This window comes from Amblyomma americanum, chromosome 7 (assembly GCF_052857255.1).
Source record: "Amblyomma americanum isolate KBUSLIRL-KWMA chromosome 7, ASM5285725v1, whole genome shotgun sequence".
NCBI lineage: Eukaryota > Metazoa > Arthropoda > Arachnida > Ixodida > Ixodidae > Amblyomma > Amblyomma americanum.
Genome location: NC_135503.1, coordinates 3,749,634 through 3,765,354, shown reverse-complemented (window position 1 = coordinate 3,765,354; position 15,721 = coordinate 3,749,634). Strand labels below are relative to the sequence as shown.

General features: G+C 45.6%; 1 protein-coding gene across 3 annotated transcripts in view; it reads left to right on the top strand.

Moving 5' to 3' along the window:
• LOC144098286 (traB domain-containing protein) overlaps window positions 1-3,477 on the top strand; it is a 29,601-nt gene extending 26,124 nt beyond the window's left edge. For 2 of the 3 annotated variants that reach the window (XM_077630801.1, XM_077630803.1), the window contains exons 8-9: window positions 1,338-1,443; window positions 2,748-3,477. In XM_077630801.1, the coding sequence (XP_077486927.1) occupies window positions 1,338-1,443; window positions 2,748-2,898 (257 nt within the window). In that variant the 3' untranslated portion in view covers window positions 2,899-3,477. The remainder of the gene's footprint in view (window positions 1-1,337; window positions 1,444-2,747) is intronic. The other variant, XM_077630802.1, reaches the window with a different exon arrangement.
• The last annotated feature ends 12,244 nt before the right edge of the window (window positions 3,478-15,721 follow it).

The following is a 15,721-nucleotide window of genomic DNA, read 5'->3' as shown; positions in this document are numbered from 1 at the left end:
GGGGCTGCTTTTTGTACCGTGGGTTTTTGATAGTTACGAGTTCGGAAGTGTTGTATTTCAGTGCTTTGTAGAGATCAATTTTCGTTTTTCTAGCAGAGCACTGAATGCAGTGCAGCTGATATAAAGAGCCAACTTGGTTTGCAGCTTGGCGTTTGTACTTTGTAACCAGCGTGTGGTAAAATTCAACACTAAAATGTGTAGCCCAGCTCCACTCTCTACTTCCCGCTGTCCTAGCAACTGGTGCCATTGCTGTACAAGGCTAAAATTTCCTGCCATTAACAACCTCATCTTCCTCCTCCTCCTCTTGCCCTTTATGCTGTCTGTGGAGAAGTTCTTGCAGTTTTGGCACAAACTCGCAACCACAGCAGCCTTCTCATGTCTAAGATTTGGGAACAATGACAATTTCTTGCGAAATAACTTTTATATTGCCTTTGAATAACATTCCCGAGATACTGTGCTCATTACCACTGTTTATATTAAGGCAAAATTTTTCACTGCCTTGCAAGCATTAATTCACAGACGGCGACATATTACTAGCGTTAATAAACACAAAGGACAGAGAGGAGAAACACACAGGACAGACGCTAGACTTCAACTGCCGTTTATTACACACGCATGAGAAGGTATACTATGTGCTTCTGCGCATGGTCGAGATACATGGCCGTCTGTGAATCAAAAGCACCAACTAGCCCAACTTAATTCTTTAATAATGCAAGCATTATCGTCATTGTGACCTTCGTATAATTACATTAAATGTGGACGTGTAGCACCAACTCCAAAAATAATTACATTAACAAACTTAAAGCCTTAACCATTTACTGCCATTTCTTGTGCACGCGTGGCACGGGTCTAATATATTTTAGTTTTGGAATGTGCCCACGGGCATGCTCGTATGCAGCTGAGGATAAGCAGCGGCGACTGGATAATGCCATCGCATTCTACTCTCAAAGACGAAGCTTAAGCAACCTCCAAGCGTTTTTTTTTTACATGCGATATTGGGGAGTCGACTTACATTTGAGTCAACTTACAATCGTGTAAATACAGTATCTCAGAATATTAGTGGGCCATAACTGCGTTTTTCCCCGTTAAACTATTGGAAACATACTTTGAAGTTTATGTTCATTAGCAGTAGAACTCTATTTTGGGGTTTTTGTGCTACTGCTTCTGCATACACAGTTTGCTCTTTTCAAGCGAGATTACCATGCAGACCTCACGGTTACAAAACTAAATTCTTCACCCTTTCATTCTTATTTCGAAGCACCCGTAGGCAGCTTAGACAGGACCTTGTGCGTGTGTGTGTGTGTGGGCTGAATGTGGTGCGTTAACCCTGAATGCAGGGATGCAGCCGACTGTCGTGGTTGGCGTGGTGGGCATTGGCCATGTCCCCGGCATCGTGGAGAACTGGGACAAGGTATCCGACTCTGACATACCTCCCATAATGAGGTGAGTGGGCTGGCATTGTTGGCGCTCTCTGACTTGGCTGTGTTTGGTCTGTTGTGGGCATGACCTGAAGTGAGCTAAACAGCAGGGCCAACTTGACCACCGTGACGGCAGTTAAGCTAATCATGCAGACGGCAATGCAGCATGGCACTTGCCACTTATCTGAGTGCATTCAGTGGACTGTCCGCCGCAGCATCTGCACCAGGCAGTGGTGCATCGGCCTGCCATCATAATGGCAAGTAGGGTGACTGATGGTGCCAATGGAGGCTGTCAGAATTGTTCCAGAGAACCTGCACTGATTCTAAGGAACGAAAGAAGCTAAGGAATAAAAGCCAAAGATTAGCTGTTAAATCTGAAAATGAGATCTCTTTCCTGTCATCTCTTTCCCCGTCAGTGCTGACACAGTGATTTGTATTCGAAATGTAGCAGGCTTCTACAATCTCCAGTCTTCTGATCCTGAATTGTAAAGATTAGAGATGTGCGCTCCAGGTGAGCATCAGAGGTTTTATATGTCCCCCCCCCTTGCTGTTTTCACACATGACATGCAAGGCCTGTGCCATTGTTTGGGGGGCGGGTGGGGAGGCACAAGCACTCACAATTGCATTTCATGTGTGAAAACACTGGGAAACAGATAAAGCCTATTAAGCCCACGTGGAACATCTGTAATCTTTACTCATCAAGATCGGAAGACTTGGGCTATTGTAGAAGCCTTCTACATTTCCAAGATGATCATTGTGTCAGCAAGCCATCCCTTGGGCTGATGGGGAGCGAGATTTTCCTTGAAATGGTTTTTGTGTTTGTTCCTTAGTTTCTTTGTCTTGTTTTTCTTGCCCTGTATTAACGTTTCTTTGTTGCTGGGAAGTGCTTGTCGTGTGTGTCATCCTTTTTTGAGTTGTCCTTCCATCAAAAGGACCCAATACCAACATGCCCAACGTCTTTTCCAAATACTAAGAGTTGGTATCAGTGGTGTTGCCAATCAGTGTATGCTAAGCTGCAGAATGTAATAAAAAGAAGGTTTGCAGGCAAAGCCAAAGTTTTCTGTATCTTGTGCGTGTTGCGATTGCCCATCAGTAATACCGTGGCAAATTGCATTCATGATCGGAACCAGTTTATAGGACTACAGAATGATTGTGTAGAGGGGGTAGGTTTCAAGGCAGAGAACTGCGGTCACTCATCCTTTACATAAACTGCACTGGCCTAGTCAAGCCCTTCTGGCTTTTTGCCTGTGCACCCAACGTCACCTGATGTTGAATAAAGGTCAAATCAAATAAGCACTCATTAAAGTAGTTTTTGCACATTCTTTGCAGTGTTCCAGAGCCTTCGCTACCGTCCAAGGTGCTGAAGTTTGGAATCAAGGCCTCCCTAATCTCTCTGGTTGTTTGGGGAAGCTGGAAACTGTTGCCACACTCTGTCACCCAGAAACCCATTGAGTGGGTGTCAGCATTCTGCCATCACTAGGCAGAAGGCTGTAGGTCTTGATAGGTGCCGAGTACAGAAAAGTGGCCACAGTGGGAAAGAACCACCCATGGAATGGTGTGGTGGCTTGTCCTGGCACCTCCTGCCCACAGCTGGGGGACGGTTCAGCACAGGAGACCATGTCGGGGCTTGTTAATGGTCGTGAGGGAAGCAAGGAACCTATCACCATTACTTTTCTTTTCTTTTAATCCACACCAGCTTACTAAACCTTTCATCATGCATTACCAAATTTATGAACCTCATCACATGGTTCCTAAGCTGTACCCTCTCAATATGTTGGTGCTCCAATAAGCTGTTTAAAGCAGTGTTTGTGATATGGCACTACAAAACCTGACTTGTGTGTCCATAGATAACAAAATTGAAAGAAACATAGAGATTGTTGATTTTGCCTTTGTGACTTGAGTTGTACTGGCTATTGGGTATCTACACAGATGACTCTTTTTTTTTTTTAGCTTCTTTTCTAGCACTTTTGTGTGTTTGTGTCTATTTGAAAGTGTATTGTGTCCATTGCAGCACAAGTGACATGTCAGTCATGAAAATTAAAGTGTGTTGTATTTATTATTTGGCATCTGTCGTTTGTTTCTCTTCTAGAACTCGGATTCATCAAGCCATTGCATACACTCCTCATGAAAAAGCCCCCCCCCCCCCCCCCCCCCCCCCCCAAAAAAAATACTTTTACTGTCAGTTGAGCCAAGGAAAAAGAAAAGATAACAGACTGGTATTGCACTTGCCCTTTTCATTCCTCGCAGCTTCTGCAATTTAGTATGCTTTTAATTTGTCATGGTGGCTTGATTCGACCTCTTGATCTTAACTCTTGTATCTGATCCAGAGTTAATCGAGTTATTGTCATGCATCGATGGGCTAGTTGAGGTGTTGAATGCTACGATGGGCTAAGCGATCATAGTGTTCAACAACTCCATTGCTGTTCCTTCTCAACAATATTCTGTAAAGAGTATCTGCCGTTGTAGCAAAGTCAATTTTTCAAAAATCGGTGATGACCTGGCTACATTCTTTCACTGCTTTGAACAGTCCACTTCCAACAGATAAATCACTGAGAACTGGTGTTTGTACGTGAATGGAGTTATTTCACCAATCGAATCCTGTGTACCCGAAATTCGTATTTGCGGTGATGCTGGAAAACTATAGTTTACAAACTTCCGAAGAAAGTTGAGTAATACAGGTTGTTGAGCCAGTTGGTGAAACACTTCAAGGAAAATGCACAAACAAAAAGGGGCAAAGGGGAGAAGAGAGAAGTTTGCGCTTATCTGTACCTCTTCTCCTCTTTGCACAAATGTTGCACAAATAGAATGGGACGGGGCGAAAGGAAGTTTGCACTCGTCTGTACCTCTTGTCCCCTTTGTCCCATTTTGTCTGCACAAAGTTTTCTTGAAGAACATTATGCAGCAGGAAAAAATGCAATGAGAACAAGTTCGCAGGGAAGCCAGTAATTCGGTTCAACATCTAAATGGGAAAAGTACTTTGTCAAAATTGTACTAATTTGTTGAGGAGCACTAAAGGAAAATTTTACAGCCAAGACTTAGCATCCGTTATATTAACCCCCCAAAAAAATGGAATTTGTTAACTCCCTATCATAGTGATCGCTTAACAGTACTTCTTTAATAGATGAAGACAGATCTCAAGTTCCTAAGAACAGTCATTCTGATGCAATGAATACGTATTTCTCATCTCTTTTCACTCTCGAGAGTGCAGGAAATCTTTCGGAACACAACGGTAACATGTCAAACAGTCGCAGTGGAGTCTGACCTCGGGACAAAAATCAAACTCAACCCAATCCCACGAAACATGCATGTAGAGTATCATTCAAAGAGAAGGCGTGCAAGAACAAAATTTCTTCAGGCAAAATACAGAAACCTCACCAACGTCAAATTCACAGACGCAGCGCAGTACTCCTCCCGACCTACTATGGTTGCCTGCGTCGTCCACTCCCTGCAGATGCTGTCAGCTATCACAATATGAACCTCCAAATCTGTAGAAGCAGAGAAGACAGCCATCACTCTAGCAATGGCCTCTAGCTGTGCGGAAGACAAAATCTACGTGATCTCAGACTCCCAAGTGGCATGTAGAAATTACGCAAATGGCCGCGCACCAGCATGCCACGGCGGCTCAGTGGTTAAGGCGCCCATCTACTGAGCCGGTGTGCCCGGGTTTGAGCCCGACTTTGGGACCCGTTTATTTGAGCCCGTTTATTCCAGAGACCCCCATTGGGGCACTTCTTTCTTCCTTTCTTCTTTGACTTCCTCCTTTACCCCTTCCCTCACAGAGGTATGTTACTGCGCCATTTCCTTTCCTCAAAAACCAATTTTCATTTTTTTTTCATTCCGCATACCAGCAAACTCACTCCCTACCTTTGTTCTTAACGACTCAAAACTGCCAACTTTCTAAAACTCTACTCATCCGGACACCAGGCCACATGTCTCTGCGGTAATTGGAGCATGCATGCCATTGCCTGGAGTGTCATTAACCGGGCCCCAATAGAAGACTCTGTGGCCCTAGAGCCGATTCGACAACAGTACAATGAGATCCTTACTTACCACAAGTTAAATAAGCGAATATACCCCCCACCACCACATAAGAAGCTGATATGGGAAGAAGCTGTAGCTCGGAGGCAGCTACAGTGGAACACATGCCCAGACAACAGCCTCTTACAGCATATACACCCCACATTATACCCAAACACATGCTCGCTATGTGGGGCATGTGTCTGGGTATAATGTGCATCGCACTGTATCACACTACATAGGTTTGCCAAAGCGTTCAGGCTGCCCCGAAAACCCTAAACCCACATTTGCCAGAGCAATGGGAGGCTGTGCTGTCCAGCTCAAGCCTAGAGGACCAAAGACAGCTGGTTCAGTAGGTGTAGCAACAGCTAAGGCCATAGGAGCCTTGGACTAAGGTCCCCTCCCAGTCAGGGGGGGGGGGGCACAAACCTCTTTATTTAATAAAGTTTACCAGCACCATCCATATTGAAAAGCTTAAATTTGTCAAATTTTTCTATATTTACTTATTCCATACTGTAGACCTCGTTCAGATCTAAGCAAGGTGGTAAAAACAAGAGTACAAACAAACAGTGCATCAATCAATGGAAACAGGCAGCAACGAGTCATTCCAATCTGTTATAGTTCGGAGAAACAATGGAAATGAATACATCCGTCGTGCAATATAAGGGGTTACTGAATTCAGATGATGGTGTCAAGTAAGCCTGGACGTTGAACGAAACAGATATGATGAGTTTATTGCTAAATCTCCATTAAAAAGCATGGAAAGTTACCGCAATCTTAGATTTTTCCTTCACTGCTCAAAAAGCTCAATGCCATTATCAAGCATCATTTGTAAAGGGGAGTCATATCGAGAGAATTTTGAATAGATAAATCGCAAAGCTTTCCTCTGTACCCTTTCGAGACATTTTATATTTTGCTTAGTAAACAGGTCCCAAACAATGCATGCGTATTCAAGTTTTAAGTCTAATTATAGAATAATAAGCAAGCAATTTTACGTTAGGTGGAGAGTTCTTAAGTTTGTCTCAAAAAATATAGTTTACACAAGGCCGAAGAACAAATATTGTCAATGTGTAAATTCCATTATAAATTGTTAGTCATTATGACACCCAAATACTTAAATCTGGATGTCACTAGTTAGTGTTTCCACCACCATTTAGTGTTTCAGTCGAAGGAATTAGTAAACTCGCTGACAATCTAAAGCTATCTAATGCTCCTAAAGGTAATAAAGAAATATCAAGCCGTATCTTGCAAATCATTTTCAAGCAGTCTATCTCTAAAAGTCAAATTCCGTGGATAATAAGCAGAATTGTACGCGCATTCAAGCTAGGCAACTGCACTCGTCCATCCAATTATTGTCCCATTTCACTGACGTGCATTCAATGCAAATTTCTAGAACATGCGCTTTACTCCCATACAGCAAAGCATCTCGATAGCAACTTTTTTTTTGTCGCTAACCGACGCGGACTTCTTTTGGGCTGTTCATTGAGTTCGCAACTGACCTCCACTTCAGGCATCACATGCCTTGTTCTCAAAGGGCCTTGATCATGTTCCCCAAGCTCACCTCATGAGTGAAGTTTCTTGTCTTTCCCTGGACTCGCTGATATTGTCTTTCATGGATTCAGTACTATTGAATGATAATTCGCAACACACCATCATCAACCTTCCTGCTGGAATTTCATCGTACATCTGTTTGTTTGCTGAGGATTGTATCCTTTATCACCACATTTCTACTAAAAACGATCAGTCATCGTTGCAGGATGACTTTATTCAAAATTGGTGTTGTATGTAGGTCATAAAGCTGCATGTATCAAAATGCAAATTCATGCACATGTCACCTGAATGGTCTGACATGCCTTATTCATACGTGCCATGCACAGTTGCACTACCTCTAGCAGAATCATGTAAGTGCCTATTAATATTGCGCGTCAAACAACCCGGTCAGAGTACACATCAATCTCGTCACTTTCCACAAAGGTTTCTTAATCATTTGGTTTCATTAGGTGATCGTCTGTCACCATCTGCCGTTAGAAAAATTGCATTTTAAACTTTCCTCTGCACTAACTAGAGTATGTATCAGCTATTTTGGATCCCCATCAAGGCACTAGAAAAGATACACAATCAGGCTGCTTGTTTTATCACACCTGAATAGTATAACTCGAGGCAGGGCATTACTGACATCAAATCTATTTATTCATTTAGATTATGCTGTTACCCTCTCAGAGGCTGTTGCAGGAAAGGGCAAAAAATTGGAGAGCAAAAGGTATACTGGGTATACAAATGTAAGCACAAGAATTAGAATTAAGAATGAAGTAAAGACATTCTTCCATTGGTCTAGCACCCTGGGCATCTCGACGGAAGGTATCAAGACTTTTCGTTACCTATATTATAATTTTCTCTACTTGCATGACAGCTCATTTCTTAAGCTAAGTGTTCAGCAGATACAAAATTCAACTAACACCTTCAATAAATTATCCCTACCGACTGCTATCATGGGTGCATGGAACAAACTTAATCCTGACCATGTTGTGCCACTGAACTAAATTTCACAAAATTTAAACAGCTATTAACATCATTTTTGTCAATAGCTCCTTTACCATGACCTCTTATTGACTAATACCCCTGTCACACGGGCACTCTAAAGGCACTTTGAACTAATGCTCCTTTACGCTCCCAAAGGAGCACTACTTCAAGGGAGTTCGTCCGTGCTACACGGTCGCGGAACGACCTTCGCAAGAAGTTTTTAGCTCCCTCATCGGCGAAAAGCGTTATTTAAATTGCAAACCTCACTGCACATGTAAATACATAAATGTCACATTTTTTAGTTAATTAGTTTTATAACCGTATTATGTTAAAGCAACGCAATTTTAACTGCAATAATGACATGATTTTCCAAATACAGAGCATAACATCACAGTGCTGGCCACACTGAGCCCAACTCGCTCGTATATCTGGAACGAGAGCATGGCGTGGTGAGACTGCCACAAAACAAATGATCTTATATTTTAAAACACTACTAATCTTATGAAGTGAATTTATAAAACGAAACTTGAACGTTTCTTTCTTCAATTTATTTATGCTGTAACTCGCTGGGAGAGAGAGTACTCCCTTGAAGCCTCAAAGGACGAACTCGAGCTGCCTTGTTTCGAAGCTTCTTTGAGCTAGGTGTCCTTTGGCGCGTCCGTGTGGCAGCGCGCGTTCGTCCTTAGAGTAATGAAGCATTAGTTCAAAGTACCTTTACAGTGTCCGTGTGACAGGAATATTAGTTACTGGATTCCTTGTTTATTCCGAAGCTTTTCTTACAATATATGTTGTCACAACACACAACTGTGTTTTACTTTTGTGCACTGCACTGATATTTATATTTCATCTTTTATTTATTTGTGTCCTGTGATCACCTTGTGTCTCCCTCCCTCATAATGCCCCATCAAGGGCCCTTAAGATAAAATAAACGATGGTGATGATGAAGCACCTCAATGCACATGGTGAGTGGCGCACGTGCATCCAGGTATAGTGTGTCTAGACTGCTTTAATCGAAGCACGTTATAAAAGCCGCGTGCAGCGCAGTTCATAACAGCTCGTTCGATCAATACATTGAACTGCCCTACTTGCACTCACTTGAGTTAGTGCATGTGATTGGAAATTACCAATAGGCACCAATTAGATATTTCCAAATGTGTTTTTGTTACCATTGGAGAGCACCAATTGGAGAATACCATTTGGACCACTCCAATTAGCTGAGACCAAATGGTCAGCTCCAATGGGCAGGCAACAAGTGGTGTACTCCAATTGGAAGACACCAGTTGGTCTGATTCAATAGACCTTTCCCGGCCTTTATCATCAGCGCACTTGTTTTGGCATTAAAACCAGCGAATCAATTGGTTGATTTCACATTGAGTTGGTTCCAGTTTGATTCGAATGGTGTCAAACCAATTGGGTTTGCTCCCAGGACTTCATGCTCCATGCTTAGAGCCAAAATTTCTACATGGGAATTGAAATTATAATTCCATGCTTTTAGAGCAGTGAAGACAAACAAGTGCACAAATTCACGCAGAAGGAACACAGACACGGTCAAATATATATATATCCACAGAACACACTTTTGCTCCAGCTTATATAGGCCCCATTCATGAGAACCTCCTGCTGGAGCCAGTGGTGCTTGTCCGTTGAACAAAGTTGTTTCATTGATTCATGCCACAGTGATGGTTGATATGATTAAAACAATTTTCAGCAGATAAAGCTAGCTACTCACATCTTTTAACAAAGACCTCATTAGTTCACTGTTGTGTTAATAAATATTCATATCGCCACGACTCGGTAAAATCCCGAGGACGGCTTACAGATAAAACGGTTTACTGGTCAACCAGCAAGAGCCCCCGCACATTCCAGCTTCTTCCTCTTCCAGCCTCGCACTCGTAGACCCATTCATCATCTTTGGTGCCTTCTTGCATGTGACATTTGCCCCCCTCCTCAGGAAGCATAGTCTCGATGGTCACAAAAGGAAGTAGGAGATCAAGATCGGTCCGAGTAGTATGGCTTCATACGTACAACATAGACAACGTCAACTTGTTGCTGGCATCGCTTGGATGTGGATAACCCGTCTGGCACCACCTCATACGTTACGTCGGTTAAACATCTCAGCACAATATAGGGCCCGAAGTATCGCCATAATAGTATTTCGGAGAGTCCACGGTGGTGAATAGGCGTCCAGACCCACACTTTGTCGCCAGGTTCATACATGACATGTCTGTGGCGAAGACTGTAGCGTCGTGCATCATACTCCTGCTGAATTCTGATGTGCACACGCGCTAGTTGGCGAGCTTCCTCTGCGCGCTGTGCGAATTCCTCGGCGTCCTGATTGACATCGTCGCCGTCGGCATTCGGGAGCGATATGGCATCCAGCATAGTTGTCACTGGTCGCCCATGAAGAAGGCTGAAAGGCGTCATGCGAGTAGTGTCTTGTGCCGTATTGTAGGCGAACGTGACGTAGGGAAGAATTTCATCCCAATTCTTGTGGTCCACGTCGATGTACATACAGAGCATGCCTGCGATGGTCTTATTGAGGCATTCCATCAATCCATTGGTTTGAGGGTGATAGGCCATCGTTTTACGATGACTGGTATCGCTGAGGCGGAGAACGGTTTCCAAAAGCTCGGCCGTATATGGAGTTCCTCGGTTAGTTATAATGAGTGCCGGTGCGCCATGTCTGGGGACCATGTTCTCAACGAAGAACCAAGCTGCTTCGGCGGCGGTGCCCCTGGGCAGAGCCTTTGTCTCCACGTAGCGAGTTAGATAATCAGTGGCGACAATTATCCATTCATTCCCAGCAGTAGACCTCAGAAATGGTCCGAGGGGGTCCATGCCAATTTGCTTGAAAGGTGTCTTTGGCACTTCAAGAGGGTGGAGAAGGCCGGCTGGTTTTTCAGGGGGTGGTTTACGACATTGGCAGTCTACGCACGTCCATACGTAGTGCTTCACTGTCACCGGTAGTTTCGGCCAGTAGTATCTGCGCTGTACTGTAGCCACCGTGCGGTTGTAGCCTAAGTGGTCGGCGGTTGGCTCGTCGTGGCACGCTTGTTGCAAGACTTACGTGAGAACAGTTGTTGAGACGACGAGTAGATGACTGCTGTTCCCCCCCGGACCGGAGTTCTTGTAAATTATGTTGTTGCGAAGAAAGAATGAAGAGAGGCTGCTTGCGAAAATATTAGGCACATCCATAGTTCGCTTCTCCAAGAAATCAATTAGAGGGAGTAATTCCTGGTCCTCTCTCTGCTGTTGAGAAAGAGTTGCGTCATCTATGACTCCTAAAAAAGCAGTGTCCTCATCGGTCATGGTGGAGGGTTTGACCGGTGCTCGCGAAAGGCAGTCAAAATCCGCATTGTTCTTTCTGGATCTGTAAATAAATCATCATGTCGAACTATTGTAACCGAACGCTCCAATGCGCGAGTCTCCCTGAAAGGTCCTTTAAGTTCGTCAGCCAACAGAGAGAGTGATGGTCGCTAATGACTTGAAAGGGGTGAGCGTACAAGTAAGGGTGGAATTTCATAACCGCCCATACCACTGCAAGGCAGTCTTTTTCTGTTGCCAAGTAGTTCGCTTCTACTTTAGACAGAGTCCTGCTGGCATAAGCAATCACTTTCTCCACACCATCCTGGCACTGCACCAATACAGCACCTAAACCCACATTGCTCGCATCGGTATGAAGCAGGGTAGGGGCGTCGTCATCAAAGTGCGCCAGGACAGGTGGCGTCTGTAGACGTTTCCTGAGCTCACTAAAAGCTTGGTGCTCTTCTTCACCCCAGCGAAAGACAGCGTTGTCGCATGTCAGTGAAGCTAATGGCCAGGCAATTCGTGAGAAGCCAGCAATAAATCGACGGTAATAGGCGCAAAGCCCCAGGAAGCGCCGCAACGTCTTTTTGTCTGTAGGTGTTGGGAACTTCGCGACTGCGGCAAGCTTTTCGGGATCAGGCCGGACAACTTCTTGGCTAACGACATGTCCTAAGAATTGCAGCTCCTTGTAACCGAAATGGCACTTCTCAGTGTTTTAGTGTTTAGTGTGAGGTCCGCAGATTGTATTGCCCGAAAGACAGCTAGCAAATGGCGTAGATGCTCCTCGAAGGTGGCCGAAAACACGATCATGTGGTCAAGATACACCAGGCATGTTTGCCACTTGAGTCCCGAGAGCAGTGTCCATCAGCCTCTGAAATGTTGCTGGTGCCGAGCATAAACCGAATGGAAGAACCTTAAACTCATACAATCCATCGGGAGTGACGAATGCTGTCTTCTCGCGATCCCTCTCATCTACTTCAATTTGCCAATATCCACTTTTCAAATCCATTGAAGAGAAGTAACGTGCATTTCGTAGCCGGTCAAGGGAATCATCGATGCGATGGAGAGGGTACACGTCTTTTTTGGTCACTTGATTGAGCTTGCAGTAGTCAATGCAAAACCGTAAGCTGCCGTCCTTTTTTTTAACAATTACCACGGGGGAAGCCCAGGGACTCTGTGACGGCTGGATAACGTCGTCTCTAAGCATTTCGGCCACCTGGTGCTGAATGGCTTCGCGTTCTTTCGAAGCCATACGGTAAGGATTTTGTCGAATCGGGCGAATCGCTTCATCCGTGATAATTCGATGTTTGATCAAAGGCGTTTGGCCAATCCGCGATTCTGAAGCAAAACAGTCTCCAAAGTGATCTATGAGATCCAAAAGGCATTCTCGTTCTGAAGACGACACATTTGGGCTCACATCGATGATGGTTGCAGGCGCCTTGCTCACTGATCCTTCCTTTTGCAGCACAAAACAATCTTGCGCACTTGGGAAGCTGTCGAAAAAGGCCACGTTGTGCCTTTCGGAATTTGCTGACGCTTGTCGCTGAAGTTTGTAAGGAGCACTTGGGTGTGCCCATTGGCCAAACTGACTAGCCCTCGAGCTATAGAAACACTTTGGCTGAGTATCGGGGTGACTGCTCATCGCACTTCACTTCAACAAGAGAGCATGATCGCGGAGGTAATGTCACCGTCTCATTGGCGACGCTTAAGGGCAACAGTGGTATTTCCGCATAACCCAGGTCTTCATGTTTTTAGTGAAGGCAATGCGTTGTCCCGAATGCTGATTACAGCCCCAAGGAGCAGAAAGTCTATGCCCAAGATGAGGTCTTTGCAACAGTAGAGAATAACGAAGCTGCCAACGAACACCGAGTTTCCTATTCCTATCCGGGCAGTGCAAGCTTCCTAGTCGGTGCCAGTAGCTGACCCCCAGCACTTTTTATTACTGGCCCAGTCCTTTTGCGGTTTTTACTTTGCGCAGCGTGTCAGCCAGTTTTTGGCTAATAATTGAAAAATCCGCCCCAGTATCCAGTGTACCTCCAGCCCATCAATGCAAACGGCGAGGTCAGCGCCAACAACGTCGTCTGGGTTGCGTCTCTTTCGGCATTTGTGGCGGAAGTGTGGTAAGGTCGGCGTTGTCAGTTTCGTCGTCGGGGCTGCTCATCTGATGCGGTATTTTCGGCGGTATTTTCGGTGGTAGTGCGGCAGTGTCAATGTGATCAGCGGCGGCAGGATCACGGGTTGCGATCGTAGTTAATTGCGGCGGTAGTGAGTGCTTTGAAACTTTTCGACCGGTTTTGCAACTTCCCCTGGCGAGGTTGCGGCTGTTAGTTTCCCCGGCGAGGGCTCGGGGTCCGCCGTCCGCTAACGTCAGCATCGCTACGAGTCGCGTCGGCGAAGAATAACACTGTGGAGATGTTGAGCGGCGGCGGAAGCCCGGTGAGTCGGCTTCCCTGCTGAGCGGCGGGTCCTCGATTTGGGCACGGCCAGCGTCGAAATGGCAGCGAACAGAACCAGGAGGAAAGGTCTGCCCCTCTTGGCGATAGCGGCAGTACCGATCGATACACATGGCCAGGTTGTCCGCAGAAGCAGCAGCTAGAGTGGTCGGTTGTCGTAAGAGCGCCACAGGTCAGTTCAGCGTGGTTGCAATGAGAGGGGCCGGGAGGTGCCCACTGAGGCCCCTGAAAGAATCGCGTCTGCTGACAGCTCGGTGAGCTCGGTGGGGCGCGTGATCTGGCGGCGGGCGACGAAGGACTTCCGCAGCTCGCGGGTTGCGGCTCGGTCGTAAGGTGCAGTAATGATGGCCGTTTTGCTGTCGGGTTGTGGCACGTGGTATGGTTCGCAAATGGCTGCCGCGTTGTCAACTATAGGTGAGACTCGTGGTATGGTGCAGACGGCGACAGGGAGTACCGCGAGCTCTTTTCTAACAATTGCTGCGACGGCCTCGGGTGACTGAACGCTCGTAGAAGTACTTCGTTGCAGCTCCTCAAGGACAATTTCTCGAATGAGTTCTCGAAGAGTGGTCCTATCGGTTGCAGTGCGCGCCGCCCTTCACCCTATAGGGTCAGCGCAGCTGCGCTGACCCTTCAACAATTCAACAACAACGGCGACCGTTGAAGGGTCAGTCGTACTGGCGGAAGAAGTTAGCGCAAAACTTAGACAGAGACCGAGAAGAAACACACAAGACGACAGACGAGCGCTACTACCAACTGTTTATTGGGGCGTAACACCCGGAATATATAGCCGAGCATGCAGACAGTTGGAGGCACACACGTACGTCATACACCAGCGTTGTGACAAGGCAAAAGCGTATTCAGAAACGCACATTCAACTAGAAGAATAAATCTGCAAGGAAGGATCACTCGCGCAGCGATCAGATAGCCTTTTGATGTGGAAGAGCACAAGCCGTGCTGTAACATTGGCGCTCCTGCCCAGAATCTTAGTTTTCTCAAAACATGCCCTGCAGGTGCGGTCGCAGGAAGAAATATGCTGTACGATATTAGCCGTTCTGTCGTTGTTTTCTAAATTTCTATCATGCTCCCGTAGCCGGTCATTAATGCAACGGCCAGTTTGACCTACATAAGAAGACCCACAAGAAAAGGGTACACTGTACACCACCCCTGTAGCGCATTTGGCATAAGAAATGCCATGTTTCTTTTTGCAGCCGCCCTCACTTAAACGCCAGAATGCGTCGGCAAAGCTTTGAAAGCTTGTTGGGGGCAGAGAAGACAGGGCACCTGGTGCCTGCCGGCAACCTTCTTGAGGTTGTGTGACACTCGGTGAACATATGGAACAACCACCCGCTTTGATGTCGAGAAATCGGGTCTTCTTTTTTTGAGCGCCTTTTTGTTTTTGCAGGAGGGTTTCAGCCAGCGACGGCAGAAATAACCGGACCATGCAGGGAATTGCCTTCCGCCAAGAGGCGGGAACCCTGATTATTGACACTCTCCTGCATGCTATGAGGGCACGACTTAAGAAGGGCAGACTCCAGGCAGAGTGACGCAATAGCTCTTTTCACAACTTTCGAGTGTGAAGAGTCGTATCTCAACAACTCTTTGTTGGCACGGGGGGAGTACCTCCAACACACGTGGCTACCACAGAACCTAAGCTTTAAGTCCAGGAACCTTAACTGTTGATTATCAGGCAATTCATGTGTAAAAACCAATTAACCCTCGTCCTAATTGATTAAAAACAGTTAAAATCTGTGAAACAACCGGGTCGAGGGATGTAAAGGTCCCAGCCCTTAAAAAGACTAAAAAATCATCTACATATCTAAAAACTTTTAAAACCGGATCCATCACGTAAGGCAATTTCCAATGAGCGGTCGATAAAAGCTAAAAAAATATCACATAAAATTGGCGCTACACAAGAACCAATACATATACCTTTGCGCTGCAGATAAAACTGGTTGTCATGTAAGATAAAGGTAACATTCAAGCAATTACTCTAAATGCTTTAGAAAA